This window comes from Lissotriton vulgaris, chromosome 6 (genome assembly GCF_964263255.1).
Source record: "Lissotriton vulgaris chromosome 6, aLisVul1.2, whole genome shotgun sequence".
Classification (NCBI taxonomy): domain Eukaryota; kingdom Metazoa; phylum Chordata; class Amphibia; order Caudata; family Salamandridae; genus Lissotriton; species Lissotriton vulgaris.
This window is the reverse complement of record NC_141694.1, coordinates 144912933-144933621: the sequence shown is the minus strand read 5'-3', so window position 1 is coordinate 144933621 and position 20689 is coordinate 144912933. Positions and strand designations below refer to the sequence as shown.

At 44.6% G+C, this 20689-nt stretch overlaps 1 protein-coding gene across 1 annotated transcript in view; it reads left to right on the top strand.

Annotated features, from left to right (window-relative positions):
- The window catches only part of XKR6 (XK related 6), a 703926-nt gene that overhangs the window by 625075 nt on the left and 58162 nt on the right, over positions 1-20689 (top strand). Inside the window, exon 2 of the mRNA XM_086925144.1 lies at positions 337-533. Coding sequence (XP_086781270.1) covers positions 337-533 — 197 coding nt within the window. The remainder of the gene's footprint in view (positions 1-336; positions 534-20689) is intronic.

Genomic DNA, 20689 nt, shown 5'->3' with positions numbered 1-20689 from the left:
CTTTAGAGTACTAATGCTGGGGATGACTCTTGATCAGCAAAGTCATTTTAATTGACAATAATGAGTGGGTAACAAAATGTTGTAAATTACTTTGCCATTTGCAGCTAGTGTTTTGTACCTTTTTAAAGAAATTGATCCCACAGGGGAGACGTTTACTTTTGTCCAGATCCCTTATGTATGCGGTAACGTACTTCTTTAAACCTAGGTATTTCAATAACTTCAGATTTCTTTCTTAGCTCATGACCAGTTCTTAATGTCAAATTCAAGTACCACAATTAATTGTTGGATTGTCAGTGAGATCATAAATTTAACAAAAATGTTTGCGTCCCTTTACAGGTATATAAGGACGATGTACCTGGGCATTCAGAGTCAGCGGCAGAAAGAACACCAGCGTCGTTTTTACTGGGCTATGATGTACGAATATGCAGATGTCAACATGCTGCGCCTCCTAGAGACCTTCTTGGAGAGCGCGCCGCAACTGGTGCTACAACTCTGCATAATGATCCACAAGAACCGTGCAGAGACTCTCCCGTGTAAGTTTCATCAACACTCAGCACTACTCCCTCTTTATCAGTGCCCATCCCACTGATGGTAGGATTCCCGTGGGCCTCATCAGCTGACACACCTAATGGCATCTCAGAAATTTCCATCTTGTATGGAATTCCATGCTTCCCATCCAACCATGTTTGACCCTCCATCTCTACATTTCACATACATTTTTCCATCAGTTGTGTTGTACAGTGTAACCGCAGGGCCTAGTGTAATCTGTTGCTCTCCCTATTTTAGGAGAATGTGTTGTGCTTGTTGCTGGATTGATTGTTCAACACTTTTCGGCAAATGAGGCATTCTGAGTATTTCTGCTTCAGACAACTGAAAAAATATGAATGTTGGTTTCTCTTGTTTTATTCAAGAAGTAAAGCTGTGGTTAAAATATATAGCAGAGTTATATGGCTAGAATAGTTTTACTTATAGTTGTATTTATTTGTAGATTTCCAGGTCATCAAATGACTCCCTGAAATATCGTTAGAGATCAATTGAGAGGTGTCCTCGAATAAGTAGGTTCTACCCAGGTATGGCCAGTATCCATGCCTAAGAAGTCAAAATATATATTTTTACATTTTTTCTCAATTCACCCCAATAATCGAGATAGATAGATAGATAGATAGATAGATAGATAGATAGATAGATAGATAGATAGATAGACAGATAGATAGATAAATAAATACATGGCACAATGCTATTCCACCATGCAGGGATACCAAGGTCATAATTAACACTTTGGAAAGCCATTCTATATAATGAGGCTAGAACAATATCTGGAACCAAAACATTTCACTATGTATCACCTGTAATAAAAGAAATTCACTGTCTATCTCCAGAAACCATTATTCAATTAAAATTGGTATGCACCACATACAAGGCCATTCATCCTTGATATCTGGACTATATGACAGCCTCTCTTAAAAACCCTGGTGGTATCCAGAATTTGAGGCATATCAATAAGCTTAGTTTGGAATCCAAAAACAAATAGCTCCTACAAAGCTACCATACAGTTCTTCTCAGCGCAGCCCCCACCATCTGGAACTCCCTAACAGTTGATGTGAGATGCTCCAAAGACCTCCTCTAGTTATGCAAAGGACTAAAATATGTATGCTTAAGATAAATCTGAGTTGAATGTATTCATTGATCTCCAGCTTCTCTTTTCCTTTCTTGGTCTCTCTTTTAAAGTGCCTCACATCAACACTAACTGTCTTCTCACTCTACTGCCCATTATCTTCATGTAATCTCCTAGCCCCTTTCTACTTGAAACCTATACTCAAATGCATCCATTCACTGTTCTCCTGCCTATTACCTCAGTCTTCATGTACCACTCTTAATCCTTGAATTCCACTACCCCACCATCTGCCCTTTTATCTCTCCGTCTTCATATCCTATGTCACATTTTCACCTAAACTGTTCCCACCCTTCACTTCAACTTGTGGTCCCCTAGCACAAGTTATCCCCAGTCCCGATTTACCAAACCTTTTTACCTTTTCATTCTCATTTCCTAACCTCCCTAACCCTATGTCTTCTTCATTTTCTCCTCTTAGTTCCACATGACATTCAGCTCATTGGGTTCTGTTTTTTCAGTGTTTTTCCTCTTCTCTTTACATCTCAGCAAGACTAGTTGTGAGCAGTTTCAGTGTCTTTATCTCTGACACTCTGCTCTCACTGGTTAATTGTTGGTTCTGTGTGTTCTGTGTAAGGGTTTTTCTGATGGATAATTTCTAAGTGAGGATTCCTCACCAGTAGAACAACCCTAGGCATCAGACTGGTGCCTAGATTCATCAAAGTAACGTTTTGCGAGTCCTTAATAGCGAATTTTAAGGAATCGCGATTAAAGACTCGCAAAACGGGATGCATGTAGAAATCGCAATATTTTATGCGATTTCTACAGCTTCCTTATTTGCGATTCGCTAATTGCTAATCGCAAATAAGGAATAGCTTACCCATTCATTCCTATGGGCCTTTAGGCTAATTAAGCTCAGCTAACAGATTTTTCAAAAAGTAGGAAGATACCACACAAAGTAACTAACTCTCTCTCTCTCTCTCTCTCTCTCTCTCTCTCTCTCTCTCTCTCTCTCTCTCTCTCTCTCTCTCTCTCTCTCTCTTTTATGAGCTGGACCATTACTTCTACAGTCAGCCGCCCATTGCCTTTTAATCATAACAAGAGAATTCACAATTACATTTAATTGGGTATCTCTAAGATTCGAGCCGAATTTACTTTGATGAATCTGGCTGTGGATCCGGAAAACTTCAAAGCTCTGAAGTCACTGGAAGAGGGCATGAACTCGGTCGATGCCGGAAGTAGCGGCACACAATGTCACTGAGGCCATAATGCTCCCGCCCCTCAGTCCCCTTTTTGTTCTTCTTCGACGCGGACCTGGTGCTTTGCTCTCTGAGAAGTGTTTTCTTCACAGAAAATTCTCGAAAATGCAGTACCATATCCCCTCCCGAGAAATCAGGGTTCAAACGCTACAGCGATTGAATTATGTCCATTATGGACCCCCATTTAGTTTGCATCTGGTGCCTAGGGTCAGGCAATGTCTCCTATGTGTGTCTTCCTGCCTCAGTATGCACCCTAAGGCCATCAAAGAGCGGGAAGCCAAGCTCTTCACAGCCAGTGCTAAAGAGGCCCACATCGCCACAAATGTTTGAGGCACCGCCCCAGATGTCTATCATCCTCTTCGACTTGCAAGAAAAAGAAAAAGCTCAGAGAGGCAAAACAGTCAAAGCTAACTCTCCCCATCGCTTTACATCTCCCAAAGGAAATTCGTCCACAGAACTGGAATTAGTTAATTTATTCCCAGCACAGCCTCCTCCGCACATCCCTTCTTAACCACTCTACAAAGCTCAGGGGGTTACCTCTGTCTTTCCTGGAGCCTTTGGTGCCTGTAGCTCTACTGCATGAGACTCCGGCATCGGTACCAGCCTTTCTCCTCCAGGGGATTCTCATCAATAGTCATAAGCACTAAATATTCCCGCCCATGTGTGGGGACCCTGGAATCTATAAAAATATCCCAATGCGCATGCGCGGGCGGCCGTGCATGCGCATTGGGATCGAAGACACGGCGGCGAAAGAGAAGAGAGCCCCGGGACGCCGCAGACCAGGTAAGTGGTTTTAATTTACTTTTGTATAATATTAAGCTTTAATGAGGTATTTAGGATAGGGCGGGAGGGAGGCGGGCAGCGCGTAGTGGGGCTACGCGGAGTGCGTGGGTGGGCGTAGTTTTTTGCCCACTTCGCGTAGTTCCGCGTAGCCCCACTACGCATACTATGCCCACCCTTACTCATCACTCTAACCGATCAAGGTCAAGATGCACGGCATCGTTGACTTCGAGGTCGCTGGAGGTTATTGTGCCAACGTCGGGCAGCTCAGCTTCATCTCCTGAGCGTTCTCACCCTCAGGTGACAGAACCTCTTGTGCAAAAAGAGACAAGGGGTCAATAATCACCCTCTGTGCATCTGTCTCCTAGATGGATGTTGCCACTGCATTATTGGCAGAAGTCTACAGCGGGGCAGGTACGAGAACCAGAGGACTACTCTAGCCCTCTACACAGATCACCACTGGCTTGGTTCGTGCAAACAGTAGATCTCCCTCCAACCACTCCCTCAAGGGGTCAAGATCTTGCTCACAGAGCGACAACTTCCACAAGAAGAAGGTCTGCAGCACTTGGTCATCGGAGAAGATACAGATCGTCTACATGGTCAGCTTCCTCCACTCAGTCTTCAGAAGGACTATTCACCTACCCTGACTGACAGTCCACCTTCAAGGGTTTCTCCAGTGGATGATGTCGGTACCTTCCAAGATGTACTTTTCAGAGGGGTTCCAAAATTGAGCATTGATATGCCTGCCCCACAAACCTCATCCTCTGTGATTTTTTTTAAAGATTACACCAAAGATCTGACAGCTAGACCTTTATTACCTTTGGTACCAGGGCTTCTGCAGCCTGCCTTGGAGGTGTTTCTCACACCTGCAACACTCAAGACCCCACTAGCAAGAATACTGAAAAAAGACAGGCCTCCAGAAGAAAATCCGCTTTTCACTAGAGCCGATCCTTCTCCGGATTCCGTAATTGTCGCGGCGGCTTATAAGATGCACGCAGTGTCCTCATCCTCAACAGTCCCCCCAGATTAGGAAAGCAGGGGACAGGACTCTTGAGGCAGAAAAGTATGTGGTACTTCAGCTTCCATGTTGAAGGTTTCCAGCGCCTCAGCTCTCTTGGGGCGCTATAATAGGGCCCTGTGGGACTTTTTGGAGAAAATGAATGACAAGCTTTCCTAGTAGGATCGCAGGGATTTTGAGGTGTTGTTGCAAGAAGGAGGGTTGGTAGCTAATCAAATCATTAGCGCTGCAGCTGATGGAGGAATTCTGTCTGCTCATTCTTATGCACATGGGATCTGTGCCTGACGTTCATCCTGACTTCGGCTTACCGCGCTAAAGCCCGAAGGGCTGCAGCGAATCCCGAACCTCCCTTTCTCAGGAACTTCCTTATTCGGTACACATACGGATGACGAAATGGCCAGAATGAAGACAGAGCTAGACACACTGAAGGCGGTAGGCCTTCAGAAGAAAAAGGAGTATCGCCGCAGATACAGGCCATATGACCACCGGCCACTGGGTTCAAACCCATCAGTGGCAGAGACACCAACAGAAGCAGCATCAATCCAGAACAACCTATCAGGGACGTCTCATCCCCAGAGGGAGAGCGGCCACACGCCAGTCTACCACCCCAGCAAAACAATGATCACTCACTTCCCCCATCGCTGTTTTCCACTCCAGTCGGGGGAAGCATAGTCAACCTCCTGGAAGAGTGGCGCAAAATCACAAAAGATCAATGGGTGTTAAGTACGATGTAGAATGGGTATTCTCTACGTTTTCGTCAACCTCCTCCGGCGATCACTCTAGTGAAAGCTGCGTGCTACCAGCTACAGGTACTACATCAGGAAGTATCCACTCCCCTATGAAAATCAGCCATCGAGGAAGTTCCTTTCTCTCCACGAGGGCAAGGAGTATACTCAAGATATTTTCGAGTGAGAAAGAAAGGTCAAAAGGCGGATTTCAGACCTATTGTGGATCTGCGCATTCTCAACAGACTCATCCGGAAAGAAAGGTTTTGCATGTTAGCTCTCCATCTAAAATATCCTTTTCTCCAGCAAGGGCACTGGATGTGCTCGATAGATCTGCAAGATGCATACTTTCACGTCCCAGTCAACCGGCATCACCAGAAGTTCCTCCGTTTTTATGGTAGGATGCAAGCAATACCAGTTCAAAGGTCTTCCCTTCAGGTTGGAGTCAGCTCCCCTGTGTGTTTACCAAATGCATGGCAGTACTACCGGCTGCTCTACGGTGCCAGGGAATGTTTGTTTATCCTTACCTCGACGACTGACTTCTAAAGGGTCTATCTCCTCATTGTGTGAAGACCCACTACCAATGATGTCTAGCCTTCTGACAATGGCTGGGCCTTCATGTCAATTCCGAGAAGTCAGTTTAACATTCTACTAAAAAAATCCACTATCTGGGGGGAACAATAGACTCCGCAATAGGAAAAGTGTTTCCTTCGGAGGAGAGACTGTCATTTATCATTCTGAAGTGCAAGCAGATCCTACGCACTACCTGTACCTCAGTCTGACAGGTTACCTCTCTCCTAGGGTCAATGGTATCCTGCATATTTCTCATCTCCAACGCCCGGCTGAGGATGCGCCCTTTACAGCAGGATCTGGAGGACAAGTGGGATCAACGGACTGATCGAAGGGAAGACAAGATTCATCTGGCACAAACGGCCAAATTATCTATTCCATGGTGGACACGACAGAAAAACCTCTTGGTGGGAGTTGCATTCCATCAGTCTCCTCTGGCACAATCCTTAATCACAGATGCGTCTCTCCAGGGTTGGGGAGCGCTCATGGGGTCTCTCCAAACTCAAGGTCTGTGGTCGGCCAAAAAACAGACGAATCACATCAACATGCTAGAGCTAAGGGTGGGCAAAGCCCTCAGGGCTTTTCTTCGATCTATTCAAACCAGCTCCATACAGACAATACGACCACCATGTACTATCTAAACAAACTGTGAGGGACTCGATTGCGATCTCTATCTCTATCCCTGGAGGCTCAAGCCCAGCAAGGAAACTGTCGATGACAGCAATACACCTGCCAGGGGAGCAGAACTCTCAAGCAGACGCCCTTGGTCATCACTTCAGTGGTCAACAAGACTCGTTTCTACACGACATAGTAGTGGAAGAAATTTTTCGAGGATGGGGTCGTCCAAGCATCGATCTGTTCGCGGGCAATACAAACAAAAGTTGCTGCAACTGCTCGTCATGGTTTTACCAGCAAGGGTCTAGAGGGAGTGCCTTTTGATCAACTGGTCAGGGGGTTTTGTGTACGCTTTTTCTCCTTTCCCTCGCATCCCGAAGGTCATAACCAAGTTTTTCCACTCCAAAGCGAGAATGATTCTGATCACACTGGACTGGCCACGACAGTGGTGGTGACCGGGCCTGAGGCATCTATCAGAGTGCCCACACAGGAGATTGTCGTGCAGGCTGGATATGCTATCCAAAATGAATGGGAGAGTTCATCACCCCAACCTTCTTTCGCTGAACTTGGCAGCATGGCACCTGAGGTCCTCCAATAGTGGCACTTATGTCTTCCTCAGGAATGCATGAGTATTTTGAAAGAATCTAGAAGGCCTTCTACAAGACACTCCGTTCCTACCTAAGAGCAAAAGGGGGTAATTCTACCTTATCTCCCCCACTTAGCCCTCTATGTACCAAGTCAGGTCTAAAGTTCACTTCCATAAGAGTACACTTTGCAGCCATCACAGCATACAGTCGGTCACATTCTCAATCTTCTTTCTTTCAACTTCAGGTGGTCAAAAATTTCCTGCAATGGCGAAAGAAGGTTTACCCTCCAATACAACCTCCTTCGCCTCCCTGGGAGCTAAATCTGGTTCTTTCCAAGCTCATGGGCCCCCTTTGAGCCTATCCACAAAGCATCCTTCCAACACCTTACATGGAAGACCGCTTTTTTTAATAGCGATTACTTCCGCTCGCAGAGTGAGCGAGATCCAAGCGTTCTGTTCTAGTGAACCATACACTGTTTTTCACCACAACAGAGTAATCCAAAGGAGCCACCCCTCCTTCCTTCCGACAGTGGTGTCGGACTTCTATGTTAACCAAACTATTTCACTGCCTACCTTTTTTCCTGACCCCTCTACACCAACTGAGAGGTCTCTACATTCTCTAGACCTGAAAAAGGTCTTAAAATTCTACTTAGAATGTCTAAAGCTATCAGGAAATCTGATCAATTGTTTGTAAATCATGGTTCCATCAGAACAGGTTTCCCAGGCTCTAAGCGTTCTATCTCCAGATGGATAGTGTCATGTATCAAGCTGTCTTATTAGTTAGCAAATAAGCCACTTTTTTCTACTCCCAAGGCTCATTCCACTAAAGGGAAGGCAGCTACAGTGGCTTTTTCTGCACAATGTACCGATTGCAGAGATCTGCTAGGCAGCTAATTGGAAATCGAGATATACTATTGTCTCGAGTTGGATACTAGAGCAGGCACTCAAGTGGGCCAGGCCTCCTTGAGAAATTTGTTTCAATGCTGAAATCAGCTATGATGGTTCTCTCTGATTCTCATTTGTCTGCAGGTAGAGGATGGGCTTGCTAATCGATTCAGTGCTTATCACTATTGATAAGAATCCCCCCGGTAGAGAAGGATAAGTTACTTACCTGTAATCCTAGTTCTCTTCCAGGAGTATCCTCATCAAAAGTCATAAGCAACCCACCCGCCTCCCCAGGCAAATGAGACATTTTTAAGTCATATCTTTGTGCCCTGACCTTTGGGTCTCCGTAAAACACAACTGACCTAACTGTCACCCTGAGACATGATGGGAAGCTGGGGGTCATGGCTGCCTTAAAGACACGGTGCCAGTTTATTTTTGTTCTAACAGTTACTTTCATTTTCTATGCTATTTGGTTTTCAATGCAGCCTAAGAGCTAACAATGCCCGCTGTTTTGCAGATTGAGTCTCTTTTACTCATTAAAGAGAGTTCAACTGATTCTTGTTCTCCTGTTTTCTATTTTCTACAATCTAGGGTTGCCACAGCAGAGTTTCAGTACATTGATTAGCTTTTATAATTTTTTTATAGATTCTGGGGTACCCACACATGGGCGGGAATATTCAGGGCTTATGAGTTTGATGAGGAGACCCCTGGAAGAGAACTAGGATTACAGGTAAATAACTTATCCTTCCTGAGTTCCCAAGCCTGGGATCAGATCTGGCTGTGTTCCTTAACGTAATGTATTCTATGTTTGCAAAGGCCTCAACGCTCAGTGGTGCAACTTTGGGACCAGCAGCCTCATTTTGGGAGATAGCGCCGGGACACCCCCTTTGGGAGGTAGCTGTTTTGCGCTTTATAAATGGACGTATTATTATTATTATTTTCACTTCTATTGTGTATGCCTTTACATCCGATGCCCTTCAGCGCAACTCCATCAGATCCGGTATCAATGCCAAACTTCTTTGATCCGGCACAGAGGTACACGCCATATTGGTAAGCAACACCGTGGATGGCCCCTCTCCTGCCACCCCCTCTGGTGCCTGAGACAGTGCCATTGGCCCTGCAGCCTGATGCCACCTCCTAGCACAGGCCTCTCAAGGAGGTCCAACATCTTTTAGAGGAGAAAGCATACAGGACCCGTCTTCTTGACATTTTTAGATGGACTGTGATCCTTTCAAGTTTATGGTCTATGAAGATCCTACTCAAGATCCTCTTAATTCTAGGGGCTTTCCTCCGTGGATGTATGACGTTACAACGCATACTTTTACAACGCATACCTTTACAATGCATTTTTTACAATGCAGCATCCATTACAACGCATTCCATTGCAATGCATGCCATTACAATGAATATTTAAAAAACTATCTTTACAACACATTCCATCACAACACATACTACCTTTACAACGCATACCATTACAATGCATACCATTACATTGCATGTATGGTAAGTCTTGGATAGTGTAGGGGTAAAAATTACTATTCTAACTCCAGGGGGTGCAACAGTAGGGTAAGTGTTGGATAGTGTAAGGGTACTATGCGTTGTAATGGTATGCGTTGTAATGACTGCGTTGTAATGACATGAGTTGTAATTGTCTGCGTTGTAGTGTCATGCATGGTAATGGTTGCGTTGTAATGGCATGCGTTGTAAGGGATGTTGCGTTGTAATGACTGCGTTGTAATGGTAGTGCGTTGTAAAGGTTGTTTCCTTCCTCCGCTAGCAGCATAGCCACTTCCCCTGAATTTGATATGGATTTCCTCACTGGTCCACCAACTCCTGAGTAGTGTCTCTACATAAAGTGATTCTAAAAGCTGCTAAGGTCTTAGATTTCCAACTGCCTACCATAGAAACTAAGACCAATGGTTTGACCAAAGTCCTCTTGCCTTCTACTGCAACTTCATACCTGCCTCTCCCCTTTAACAAGGCCTTTTAGAGCATGTTTTGTGGCAAGAGAGAAATCCTCTTCCAGTACAGCAGTCAACTGTCTCATAGGTCGACATTATGGCCCACCTCCTCATGAACCGGAGTTCCTTTCAGCCCGTCCATTGCTGGAGAGCCTCGTCATGCTCTGGAACACATTCTAGAAGTGCCTTACCGACAGCTCCCTATCATCTGCCAAAGGTAGTCCAGGAAATCTTCTCCCAATGGGACACTCCTCAAAGAACATATTCACCTCTTCTGTAAATGGTCAATGGCAGCAGTTCTGCCCTCTCCAGTATCCATTGAGGGGAGCCTTGAGGGGTGCTTTTCAGTTGCGGTGGAACGTTCAGCTGGAATACATGTTTAAATCCATACTCTTGATTCCTCGAATTCTCAGTAAGATTCACCAAGACCAGCTCCAAATCATTCTCATTGCTCGGGACTGGCCGAGAAGGTTTCAGTATGCAGGCCTTCAGTGCTTCTCCACATGTCCCCCGCTTTACCTCCCACACAGGCCGGACCTTCTCTGCTGGTCAGAGACCAGGATGCTACTCCCCAATCTCCGAGACCTCCACATTCGTGCTTGGAAACCGAGCAAGGGGCAACTGAGCTCCTTTCAGCTACCACCAAAGTGGTCGAAGTAATCTTGTCAACCCGTCACCCCTCCGCTAAGTCTGTTTACTATGGCAGATGGGGCAATGTTGGCGTTGTGTGAAGACAAGTATGTGGACCCTTTGCAGGCCAAGTTGTCACAGGCCTTGAAATTTGTGTTTTCCCATGCTCAGAGGGCTTGCGCTATAGGCATTGGAAAAGGATATTTGACTACCTTGTCTGCATTCATCTATCTGTTAGATCAGCCATCCCTTTTTAAGTTCCCAGTTGTTATGCACTTCCTCAAATGTTTGACAAATATATTCCCTGTAACTTCCTTTCTCCAGTATTGGGGTGTCTTTTATAGATTCACATGCCTGAATCATTCCCCGTTGTCGGAGTGGGAGTCTCACGGTATAAAAAAAAGCAATAAATATGCACATAATAACCAAAAACATTGGTAACTAGAAACCAGGAAGTAAAGTAGCCCAAGGCTACCAAGAAAAAAGTTCCACATGTATGACTATCATAGTCATTATACATAGTTCAAACTGCAGCCAATCAGGCGACAGCACCCACCAGAATGTTCTCCCCAGAGGCTCAGGCTCTCACATTTTCTACCACACGTCGTGTGAAGGGAGTCTCCCTGAGCTCAGCTCAGTTCTTCTCGAATGTCTTCAGGATTTCTTATTTTTAGGATGTCTTCCTCTAAGAAATCGTTATTCAGGCCTTGTGAATCTTGTGGTAAGCTCCGGCTTTTCTCAGATGATCCCCAAAAGAAATGCATCTACTGCCTGTATCCGGCTCATCAAGTGAAGGACTGCAAGATATGCAGGACCTTCCCTCAAAATACCCACAGAGACAGAGAGGGCCGCTTACTTCTGTGGCTACTGAAGCTTAAGGACCAGGACAATCCAGTTTCTGAGGTAAGAAGTATTGCCTCTGGGTCATCTGTGGCCTCTAGGAAGAGAGCTGCGGAGGAGGTTTTATCTTCTCCTGGCGCTAAAGTTGTGAGGAAGCAACAACCCTCTAAGGGTTCAGAGAGGCCTACCACCTCTAAGGCTACTCCTCCTGTCAAGAGCAAACCTTTGCCTTCCATGCCCCCAAAAAGATCAGTCAAGATTTTGCCTCCAAAACCAACTTCTGAGAAGATTCTTCCTCAGAAGAAGACCCCGTCGTCGATGACGCCGTCGACAACCCCTTTGTCGACGAAGATTTCTGTTGACGCAACTTCCCCATCGACTGTAACTTTTTCATCACCTAAACCTCAAATGCTGATGTCGTCGGCGTCATCCCCGTCGACGCTTGTCTACGTCTCGGTGAAACCCATATCATCGACGAAAGAGACTGCGTCTACTCCTATCGTCGGCGCACCGTTGACGACCAATATCAAGAAGACCTCGTCGACGACGGCCTCGTCGACGGCCACTTCATCATCGACGACGAGGTTGACGACGAGCTCGTCGTCGAGAACTACATCTTCGACGGCCAAATCGTCGACAAAAACAACCTCATCGACGAAGCCCTCCCCGTCTTCGAAGGCAACTTTGTCGACAGCCACGTCCTCGTCGGCGTTATCACCTTCAGGAATTATTCCTTCTTCGACGACTCTCCCGTCGACGCAAAAATTATCAACATGTACTGAAATACAAGTTTGGTCGCCGTCTACGGCTTTATCTTCTACACCGTCTACGACAAAGCCTCCTTTGCTACAAAGACGTCATTCCGTGCTTGAACCCTTATCTCCATTACGTATTTCTCCACATAAGGTACCTCTACAGGTTCCTGACAAATTGCTGGATTCAGAAGACAGTGAGGAAGATTCTGAAGTGGATGATAGATTTAGGACAGCGACAAGTCCTTCGGCGCTGTTAATTAAGTACCAGTAAGAGGATCAGGATGATCAACCTTCGCCTGAACATGTGGCGTCACCTGCTGCTAATGTCCCGTCAGCTCAGATGCCTATAGCCTTATTAACTAATCTTCAGGATATGCTGGACGATTATTACCGCCGTTTCCCGCCATCTGTATCAGCGGATTCCGTGTCTCCTACACCTGTGGCGCAGGCTTCCACATCAGAATTCCGGTCTCCTAGACCTCCTTCGCCAGTGGTTTTACATTATTCTGCAGAAGCACTCTCATCAGATGATAAAGAAAGGGAGGAGGGTGAGGTAGATGAGAGATCTCTGTTGTCGGAGTGGGATGAATATCAGATCCAAACACCTTCTCCTTCACCTCCGGCTCCTGCAGATTCACCTCCAGTGGACATTGGAGGCTTTCACCTCCTTATGGAAAGAGCAACCCAACGCTTCATTATCCCTATGGAAACTAAGAAGGAGGAATGCTACCTCTATGACTTTAAAGACCAGCCAAGGAGACAGGTGTGGGCGATTCCCATTATAGACTTTATATGGAAAGAGGGATTAAAGGTGATGTCAAATCCTGCATCTATTCCTCTAGTCTTGCCACGTCTGGACAAGAAATATAAAGCGCCTGACAAGTCTCTAGCATGCCTTATAGGACACCCAAAGGCGGATTCCGTGATCGTGCAGGTTGCCCAAAGACGGGTTAAAAATCCATCTTCTCTGAATACAGCCCGAACTGACAGAGACGCCAGGCGGCTGGACTCGATTGGGAAACGAGTCTCCACTATGGCAGCGACAACAGTCCGTGCAGCCAATTCTCTAGCCGTTCTGGGTCGGTATTACCGACAAATGTGGTCTGACATCTCACCATACATAGACATATTTCCAGAGCCTTCAAAATCTGAAGCTCTGAAGATACTGCAAGAGGGAGAATGGATCTCGGCAGAAATTATTGACTCTGCAGTGGATGTTGCTTCCACTAGTTTCAGGCAGCTGGAGAGGGCTGCTGTCCTACGTCGACAAGGCTGGTTAAAGGCTACTTCGTTTCGCCAGGAGGTACAAGGTAAGATACTGGACATGCCTTTCGACGGGGAGGCTTTGTTTTGTCCACATGTAAAAGAAGCCTTACAAACCATTAACAAGTATTTGCAATGCAATCGGTCTCGCCTTTGGGAGATTATACGTATTTAGCCATGCAACACAGGCCGGCAGAGTTGTGGAAGAGCCAGTCATTTGTCAGGCTTTGATATACAAGGCTGACTAATTACTTGGACATTTGGAGCCCATTTCCTAAGCCCATGAGGAAGTTATCATACGAAACGCGTCGGTGGTGAAAGTCAGGTGCCTGTAATTAATTTTCACCGCTAACGCCCATACAAATAAAAGGCTGTTGGGGAAAAGCTGCTTTGTCTTAGAGTGCCGCTTATTGTTGGACATTCCCCGAGGAGCGTGATATATATATATATATATATATAACTATGCAGCCCTATAGAATCCAAACTAAAAAAGGGGCAAACAGCCAGAAAACAACCCAGCCATACTTGCATAGTAATAAATTACTTAAGAAAACTTGTAATAGAGACCATACACCCAAATGGCTTCATACAAGAATTTCTTTATTTTCCAGAACAAGGAAAAAAATACGAGTATTTGAAGGCAGTTTGGCCCATAGGCTGCATAGGAATTACTGTCCTGAGACAGAAAAGAAAACTGGCACCTTGCCTTTAAAACTTACAAGAATCTAGAATCTTTGCCTTTGAGAACCTCAGAGAGCCCTATGCTCCCAGCATGCACCACAGGTGACAGTTAGGTCAGTTATTTTTGGAAAGGCGTATAAAAAAAACACTTAAAACCTGTACTAAACATTGCTAGATCGGGGAGGCGGGCGGGGTGCTTATGACTGATGAGTATACCCCTGGAAGAGAACCAGGATTACAGGTAAGTAACTTATCGTTCTCTTCCAGTGGATACTCATCAATAGTCATAAGCAGTGAATAGAATAGCAAGCCCATACCCCACACTTCGCGGACTAGCAATGTAGCACTAGTAATAAGACCAATCTTGAAATAATAGGTACCAATAATCAACCAAACAGATTCCTCAGAGATGCTTGACCTACTTGAGCATCTGCCTGAGTATCTGAATCTAAGCAGTAATGGCGAGAAAAGGAATGAGCAGACCGCCATGTGGCTCCTTTGCAAATTTCTGCTATGGGAACGTTTCTGAGGAGAGCGGTAGTTGAGGCTTTTCCTCTGGTTGAATGCACTTTAGGCCTTCCTTGAAGAACTGTATTAGCTAACTAATAGGCCAAGGAAATACAGGAAATTATAGAGGATGCTAAACCAGTATTATTGGGACCATAATTGACAAATAACCGGTCCGTCTTTCTAATACCTTTAGTTTTTTCTAAATAAAACTTTAACACCCTCTTAAGGTCTAAAGAATGTAAGGCCCTTTCAGGGGGAGTGGAGGGATTGGGAAAGAAAGTGGGTAACGTGATTCCCTGATTAATGTGGAACTCTGATACCACCTTTGGCAGAAAACTAGGATGAGTTCTAAGAGCCACCCTATTTGCATGAAATACTGTGTAGGGTTCCTTACAGCACAGAGTTTGCAATTCGCTTACTCTACGAACAGAGGTAATTGCGACCAAGAAGGCCACTTTCCAAGATAATGCTGCAAAGAAGACTTGTGTATTGGTTCAAAAGGTGTTCCCATCAGCTTGGTCAAGACCACATTGAGCTCCCACGGAGGAGAAGGCGCTCAAACTGCTGGATACACCTTTTTCAATCCTTCTACAAAATCCTTCACCACTGGCATCTTAAAAAAGAACCCTGTGTAGGAGATTTTCTGTACACTGTGGGGTCATCCCGATCTGGACCTCTTTGCGACCAGGAAGAACAGCAGATGCCTATTCTTTGTAAGCTGGCTTCCCCACAAGGATTCTCAGGGGAATGCGTTTTTGAACTGGTCTCAAATATATGCTTACGCCTTTTCTTGGTTCCCAGAGTTCTCCGGTAGATGAAGAAAGAACCTTGTACCTTGTCCCCTAATTCTCATCACTCCCAGATGGACTCGCCAATTCTGGTTCACCGAACTTCTCCTCCTGTCAGAGTGCGATCCAATTCAGTTTCAACCAGTACCGAATCTCCTGTCCATTCAGAATGGTCAGATTTGCCATCCGGATCCTGCTTCTCTGAAATTAGCTGCCTGCCACCTGAGCACCTTGAATTCGCTCATCTAAATATTCCTGCGGATTGCAAGGAAGTTCTGGCTAACGCACGAGCACCTGTTACAATAAAGACATACAGACTTAAATGGAAAATATTCTGCATATTGTGTCAATCTGCTGGGGTTCACCCGTTTCACGCAACACCGGAACAGATATTACCCTTTTTCTTGCACTTAGCGAGATCAGGCCTCTCTCATGCAACGTTAAAAGTCTTTCTGGCAGCCATTTCAAGGTTCCGACAGGATGGGTCCAATTCTCTTTATTCATCAAGAATAATACAACAGTTTTTAAAGGACTATTCCGAATGTTTACTCCTGTACGTCGTCCACCTCCATCTTGGCATCTTAATGTGGTATTAGCGCAGCACATTCGCCACCCATTTGAACCAATTCACAGAGTGGATTTTAAATTTCTAACCTGGAAGGTTTCTCTGTTGCTAGCATTGACTTCTTCGAGAAGAGTCAGTGATATTCAAGCGTTCACCGTCAATTCACCTTTCTTGCAATTCACGTCCAATTCTGTAGTGCTGCGTACAAATCCTAGATTTATGCCTAAAGTGCCTTCGGATTTTCAACTGAACTAACCAGTCATCTTGAAAAAAAAATTTCCTAACCTGCAATCCCCTGCGGAGAGGGCATTGCATACCCTTGACATCAGAAGATGTCTTAAGTTCTATTTACAAAGGACCTCTACCATTCGTAAATCTGATCAATTGTTTATTGCCTACGGAAAGATAAGGCAAGGTCAAGCAGTGTCTAAACAGACCATAGCTAGATGGATTTCTGACGCTTTTTCCCATCTACAAGCTGGAAGGCCTCTGCAGACACCTCCAAGAGCACACTCTACGAGGACGGTTTCTTAATCAACTGTTCTCTTTGCTGGTGGTCCTCTACAGCAAATCTGCAGAGCAGCAACTTGGTCCAGCAGACATATTTTCACCAAGCATTACTGTTTGGAAGCTGCCAGCGAGGCTGATACTTCAGTGGGTCAAGCGGTTCTAAACAATCTTTTCAGATAAGTGAACCTCTGTTTCCGTCCTACTCTGTACTGCTTTTCAGACGCTTATTATCTTGCCTATATTCAGTGCATGCTCCTGTGATTGCAAATTTTCATATATGTTTATACATGTCAGCATTTCTATTATGTGATTGCTAATGCTTTCTATAAGCAGATTATGTTACAAATAGCGTCTTCCAAGCATTATTTGGGTACTGCTATCTACTCTGATTCAGGCATGTGACTCTATGAAAGACACCCCAATACTGGAGAAGAACAATAGTTACTTACCTGTAATCTGTGGTTCTCCAGTATTGGTGTCTTTCATAGATTCATATACAACCTGCCCACCTCCCCTCAGAGGCTACTTTATGCTCTTATCTCTTAGTTACACTCTTGTGCGAGACAATCTGTGAGCCTGAGCCTCTGGGGAAGAACATTCTGGTGGGTGCTGTCGCCTGATTGGCTGCAGTTTGAACTATGTATAATGACTATGATAGTCATACATGTTGAACTTTTTTCTTGGTAGCTTTGGGCTACTTTACTTCCCGGTTTCTTGTTACCAAGGTTTTTGGTTATTATGTGCATATTTATTGCTTTTTTATATACCGTGAGACTCCCACTCCGACGACTGGGAATAATTCAGGCCTGTGAATCTATGAAAGACACCAATACTGGAAAACCACAGATTAGGTAAGTTACTATTGTTCTTGTAGTTCCCCAGTGAGATTTGAATTTAGTTCTCACCTTTCTGATGGGGACTCCGTTTGAGCCCCTTCAGAGTTGTACTTTATGGATGTTAGCCCTCAAAATTGTGTTTTTGGTCGCTATAATGTCTGCAAGGCCTTAGCTGTGACACCTCTTTCTTCCCAGATCACTTGGTGTTGTGAACCAGGGCAGCTTTGCTTCCTAAGGTGGTTATCATCCTTCCAACTTTCTATTGTCCCCATACCTCGAAAAAGGAGGAACAGTGACATTGGTTGGATCCTAGGCAGGCAGTGAATTACTACCTAAACCACACCAAGGAATTCCAATTGGACAACCTGCTCTTTGTCTGATGCTGTAGTGCCAAAAAAGGGAAGGCGGTACAAAAGAGGACACTTTCATGTTAGATCATCTTCTGCATCAAGAACTGCTATGTCTTAGCAAAGAAAACCCTCTTGAAGAAATCAGAGCCCATTTCACCAGACCTAAGACAACCATTTCTGCACTTGCCAGAGGAGTCCCAATTGCTTAAATCTGAAAAGCAGCAATGTGGGCTTCCGTGCACACTTTCGCCAAGCACTACGGCCTGGATTCGGAGGTGGTCAGAAACAGGCACATTGCTTGGTCTGTTCTGCAAGATTTCCTCATCTAGCCACTTTGAGCAGGGTATTTCTATGCAATCTGTTCTACAGGTGAGGAATCTGGTGGTAGAAATATTTATCAGAAAAAATTTACTGACCAACAGTAACATTCTTTCTGGTAGATATTCTAACTACCTGCAGATTTCTCACTAACCCGCCTCCCTCCCCGTTTGAAGAATGGGTTATAGGGACAGTTAATAAGATGCCAAAATGTACACATTTTTTGGTACTGCAATCCTGCATCAATGTCAATCTACCACCTCGCCTCAAAGGCTTAGAAAAACAGAGGACAACTGTCGTTGGCGCAGGTGCTTTATCTCCTTGGTGGCACAGATTTATGTCACTTCCAGCATCGACCAAGTCCGGCACCCTCTACTGGTGAATTGAAAGCTTTGAAATTTTCTGAATCCAGTCTGATGCCTGGGGTTGTTCTATAGGTGAGGAATCTGCAGGTAGATACAATATCCACCAGAAAGATTGTTATCACAGGTAAGTAACTTTATCAACCTCTTCCACTTGTTGTTCTGTTGTATAGTGCACTGACACCTCGGCTGAGTTGCGCTGTACATGTATGTGTAGGTGTATATATATATATTACCTACTGGCAGTTGCCAATAAGTAGTTCTAGTTTTCACAGGAAAATCATTTTGTTGTTTTGCCAATAACTTCCGCGCCATTTGATGGATTTTCACAAAATGTTCTAAATTAGTTTGGCACTCACTTCAGCTGCTGTCCAGAACATTTGGGGGTAATCCCTCAAGTGGGGGCCGAGCAAAAAAGGGGTCCCAAAACCTGTTTTCACCATGTTAAGTCCCATAGGGACTTAAACACAACAACAGCCCGGACTGCTTTACTGAATTACACCAAATTTGGCAGAAAGGTAGATGTTGGTCCAGAGTAGTACCTTTTGGTAGTTTGGTGTAAACCCGTTGAGTAGTTTTAGAGATATTAACCGAAATCCAAATTTGTATATTGTTGTACTTTGATCTCCTTTACTTGCTGCTCAGCCTGTATGAATGTGTATTGGAATGTTGATGTGAGCGCAGAATGTTAGTGTGACTGGTTGTGAGAGAATAGACAGTTGGAGACTGAGGGCTGAGCAGCTAAGAACCTGCTCCTGGTGGGGCCTTGAATTATACTTGAATATACCATCTTCCATCTAGCTTAAATAAACCTCTACATGAAACTTACCTCATGACTACGTCTTGAGCTCCTACCATTCAACTTTGTAATATTGGCGACGATTTGGATTAAAAAAACCTGTGCGTACTGGCATCTGAGGTAAAGACATTTGAATTCACAACAAAAAAGTTGATGGTTTCCTTCTGAAATAAACCTACTTCAACCTTCTTCGACAAGGACTTGATGTCAAGAAATTGCAAGGTACCTGTTTATTCAATGACCTTCCTGTATCTACAAGGTAACAAACTTTTACTTCTTTCATAAGCAAACTGGTCAGCCCCACCAGTGACCAATCCAACGGTCGCCCTTTCTTCTGTAACCTGTTAGTCCCTGCTGTAATTGTTACCTCTATTATTCCAGTTCTTTTATCTAATGACAGTTAAGCTGCTGCTCTTCAAACAACTCTGTCCTACATACATAAAATCTTCAAGTGTGCTTCACTCGACCGTTTCATTTTTCTGACATTGATAGTTGTTTAAAATCAAAAAAATATTCTCTACGCAGTGTTCTTCAAATTTCTGGCTGGCAACTTTATTCGAGCACCAGCGTTCACTTGGATGTGTCTGCAATATTTCCCTGAACTGGTGACATTCGTTACGTTTGAAAGTTTTTGTGAGAGAGGCATAGCAAACTCAGTCGGTGTGTGACTTTACTTTCTGCCTGCTGTGCTGCCCTTTGGAGAGTGTACAAATCTTAGTGTGGGTCCTCCATTCCGTGTTTTTTTTATAGCAAATAACGTGGGGCAAAGCATGATCAAAGGACTGCTGTTTGTGTCTATATTTTTCGGAGCGCCATGTGTTGGGAGAGGATTTCATGTTCATTTTTATGAGGATGTTTGCAGCGCATTATTTAATGTTGGCAGTTCCGGTTTGAAATATTTCAAATTCATGTGCGTGCTTCTCTTACCTGACTCCAGAGCACATATTTCATCGCGTGCTCATACCTCCTTTGTTCTGAGAAACCTCCATGACGTCCTTCAATTCCTCAGCTGCACAAAGTCTTTTGATGCACACCCATGTCGGGAACCCTTGAATTATACTTGAATATACCATCTTCCATCTAGTTTAAATAAACCTCTACATGAAACTTACCTCATGACTACGTCTGGAGTTTCTACAATTCATCTTTGTAACATATATCTAGGGACGCGGTTCCTCCATGGATCCAACAGTACCTGTGCTGTAATCTAATTGGCTCCCAACACTTTAACCAGGAAGTGTTGGCAGCCATCTTGGGACTCTGCTTTAACTGAGTCCAACAAAAGACTTAAAAATATAGAAAAGGGGGAAGGGTAGAAATACCCTGACCCCCTAGATGTGGTGGTGGGGTCGGAGAAGGACTCCGCTGGGGTTTTAAAACATTTTTTTTTCTATTTTGCTGAGAATTCGTGGGTGGATTCTCAAGTTCAGGGCAAAATTGAAAGAAAAACAACCCAAGTGTGATCACTTGTGCT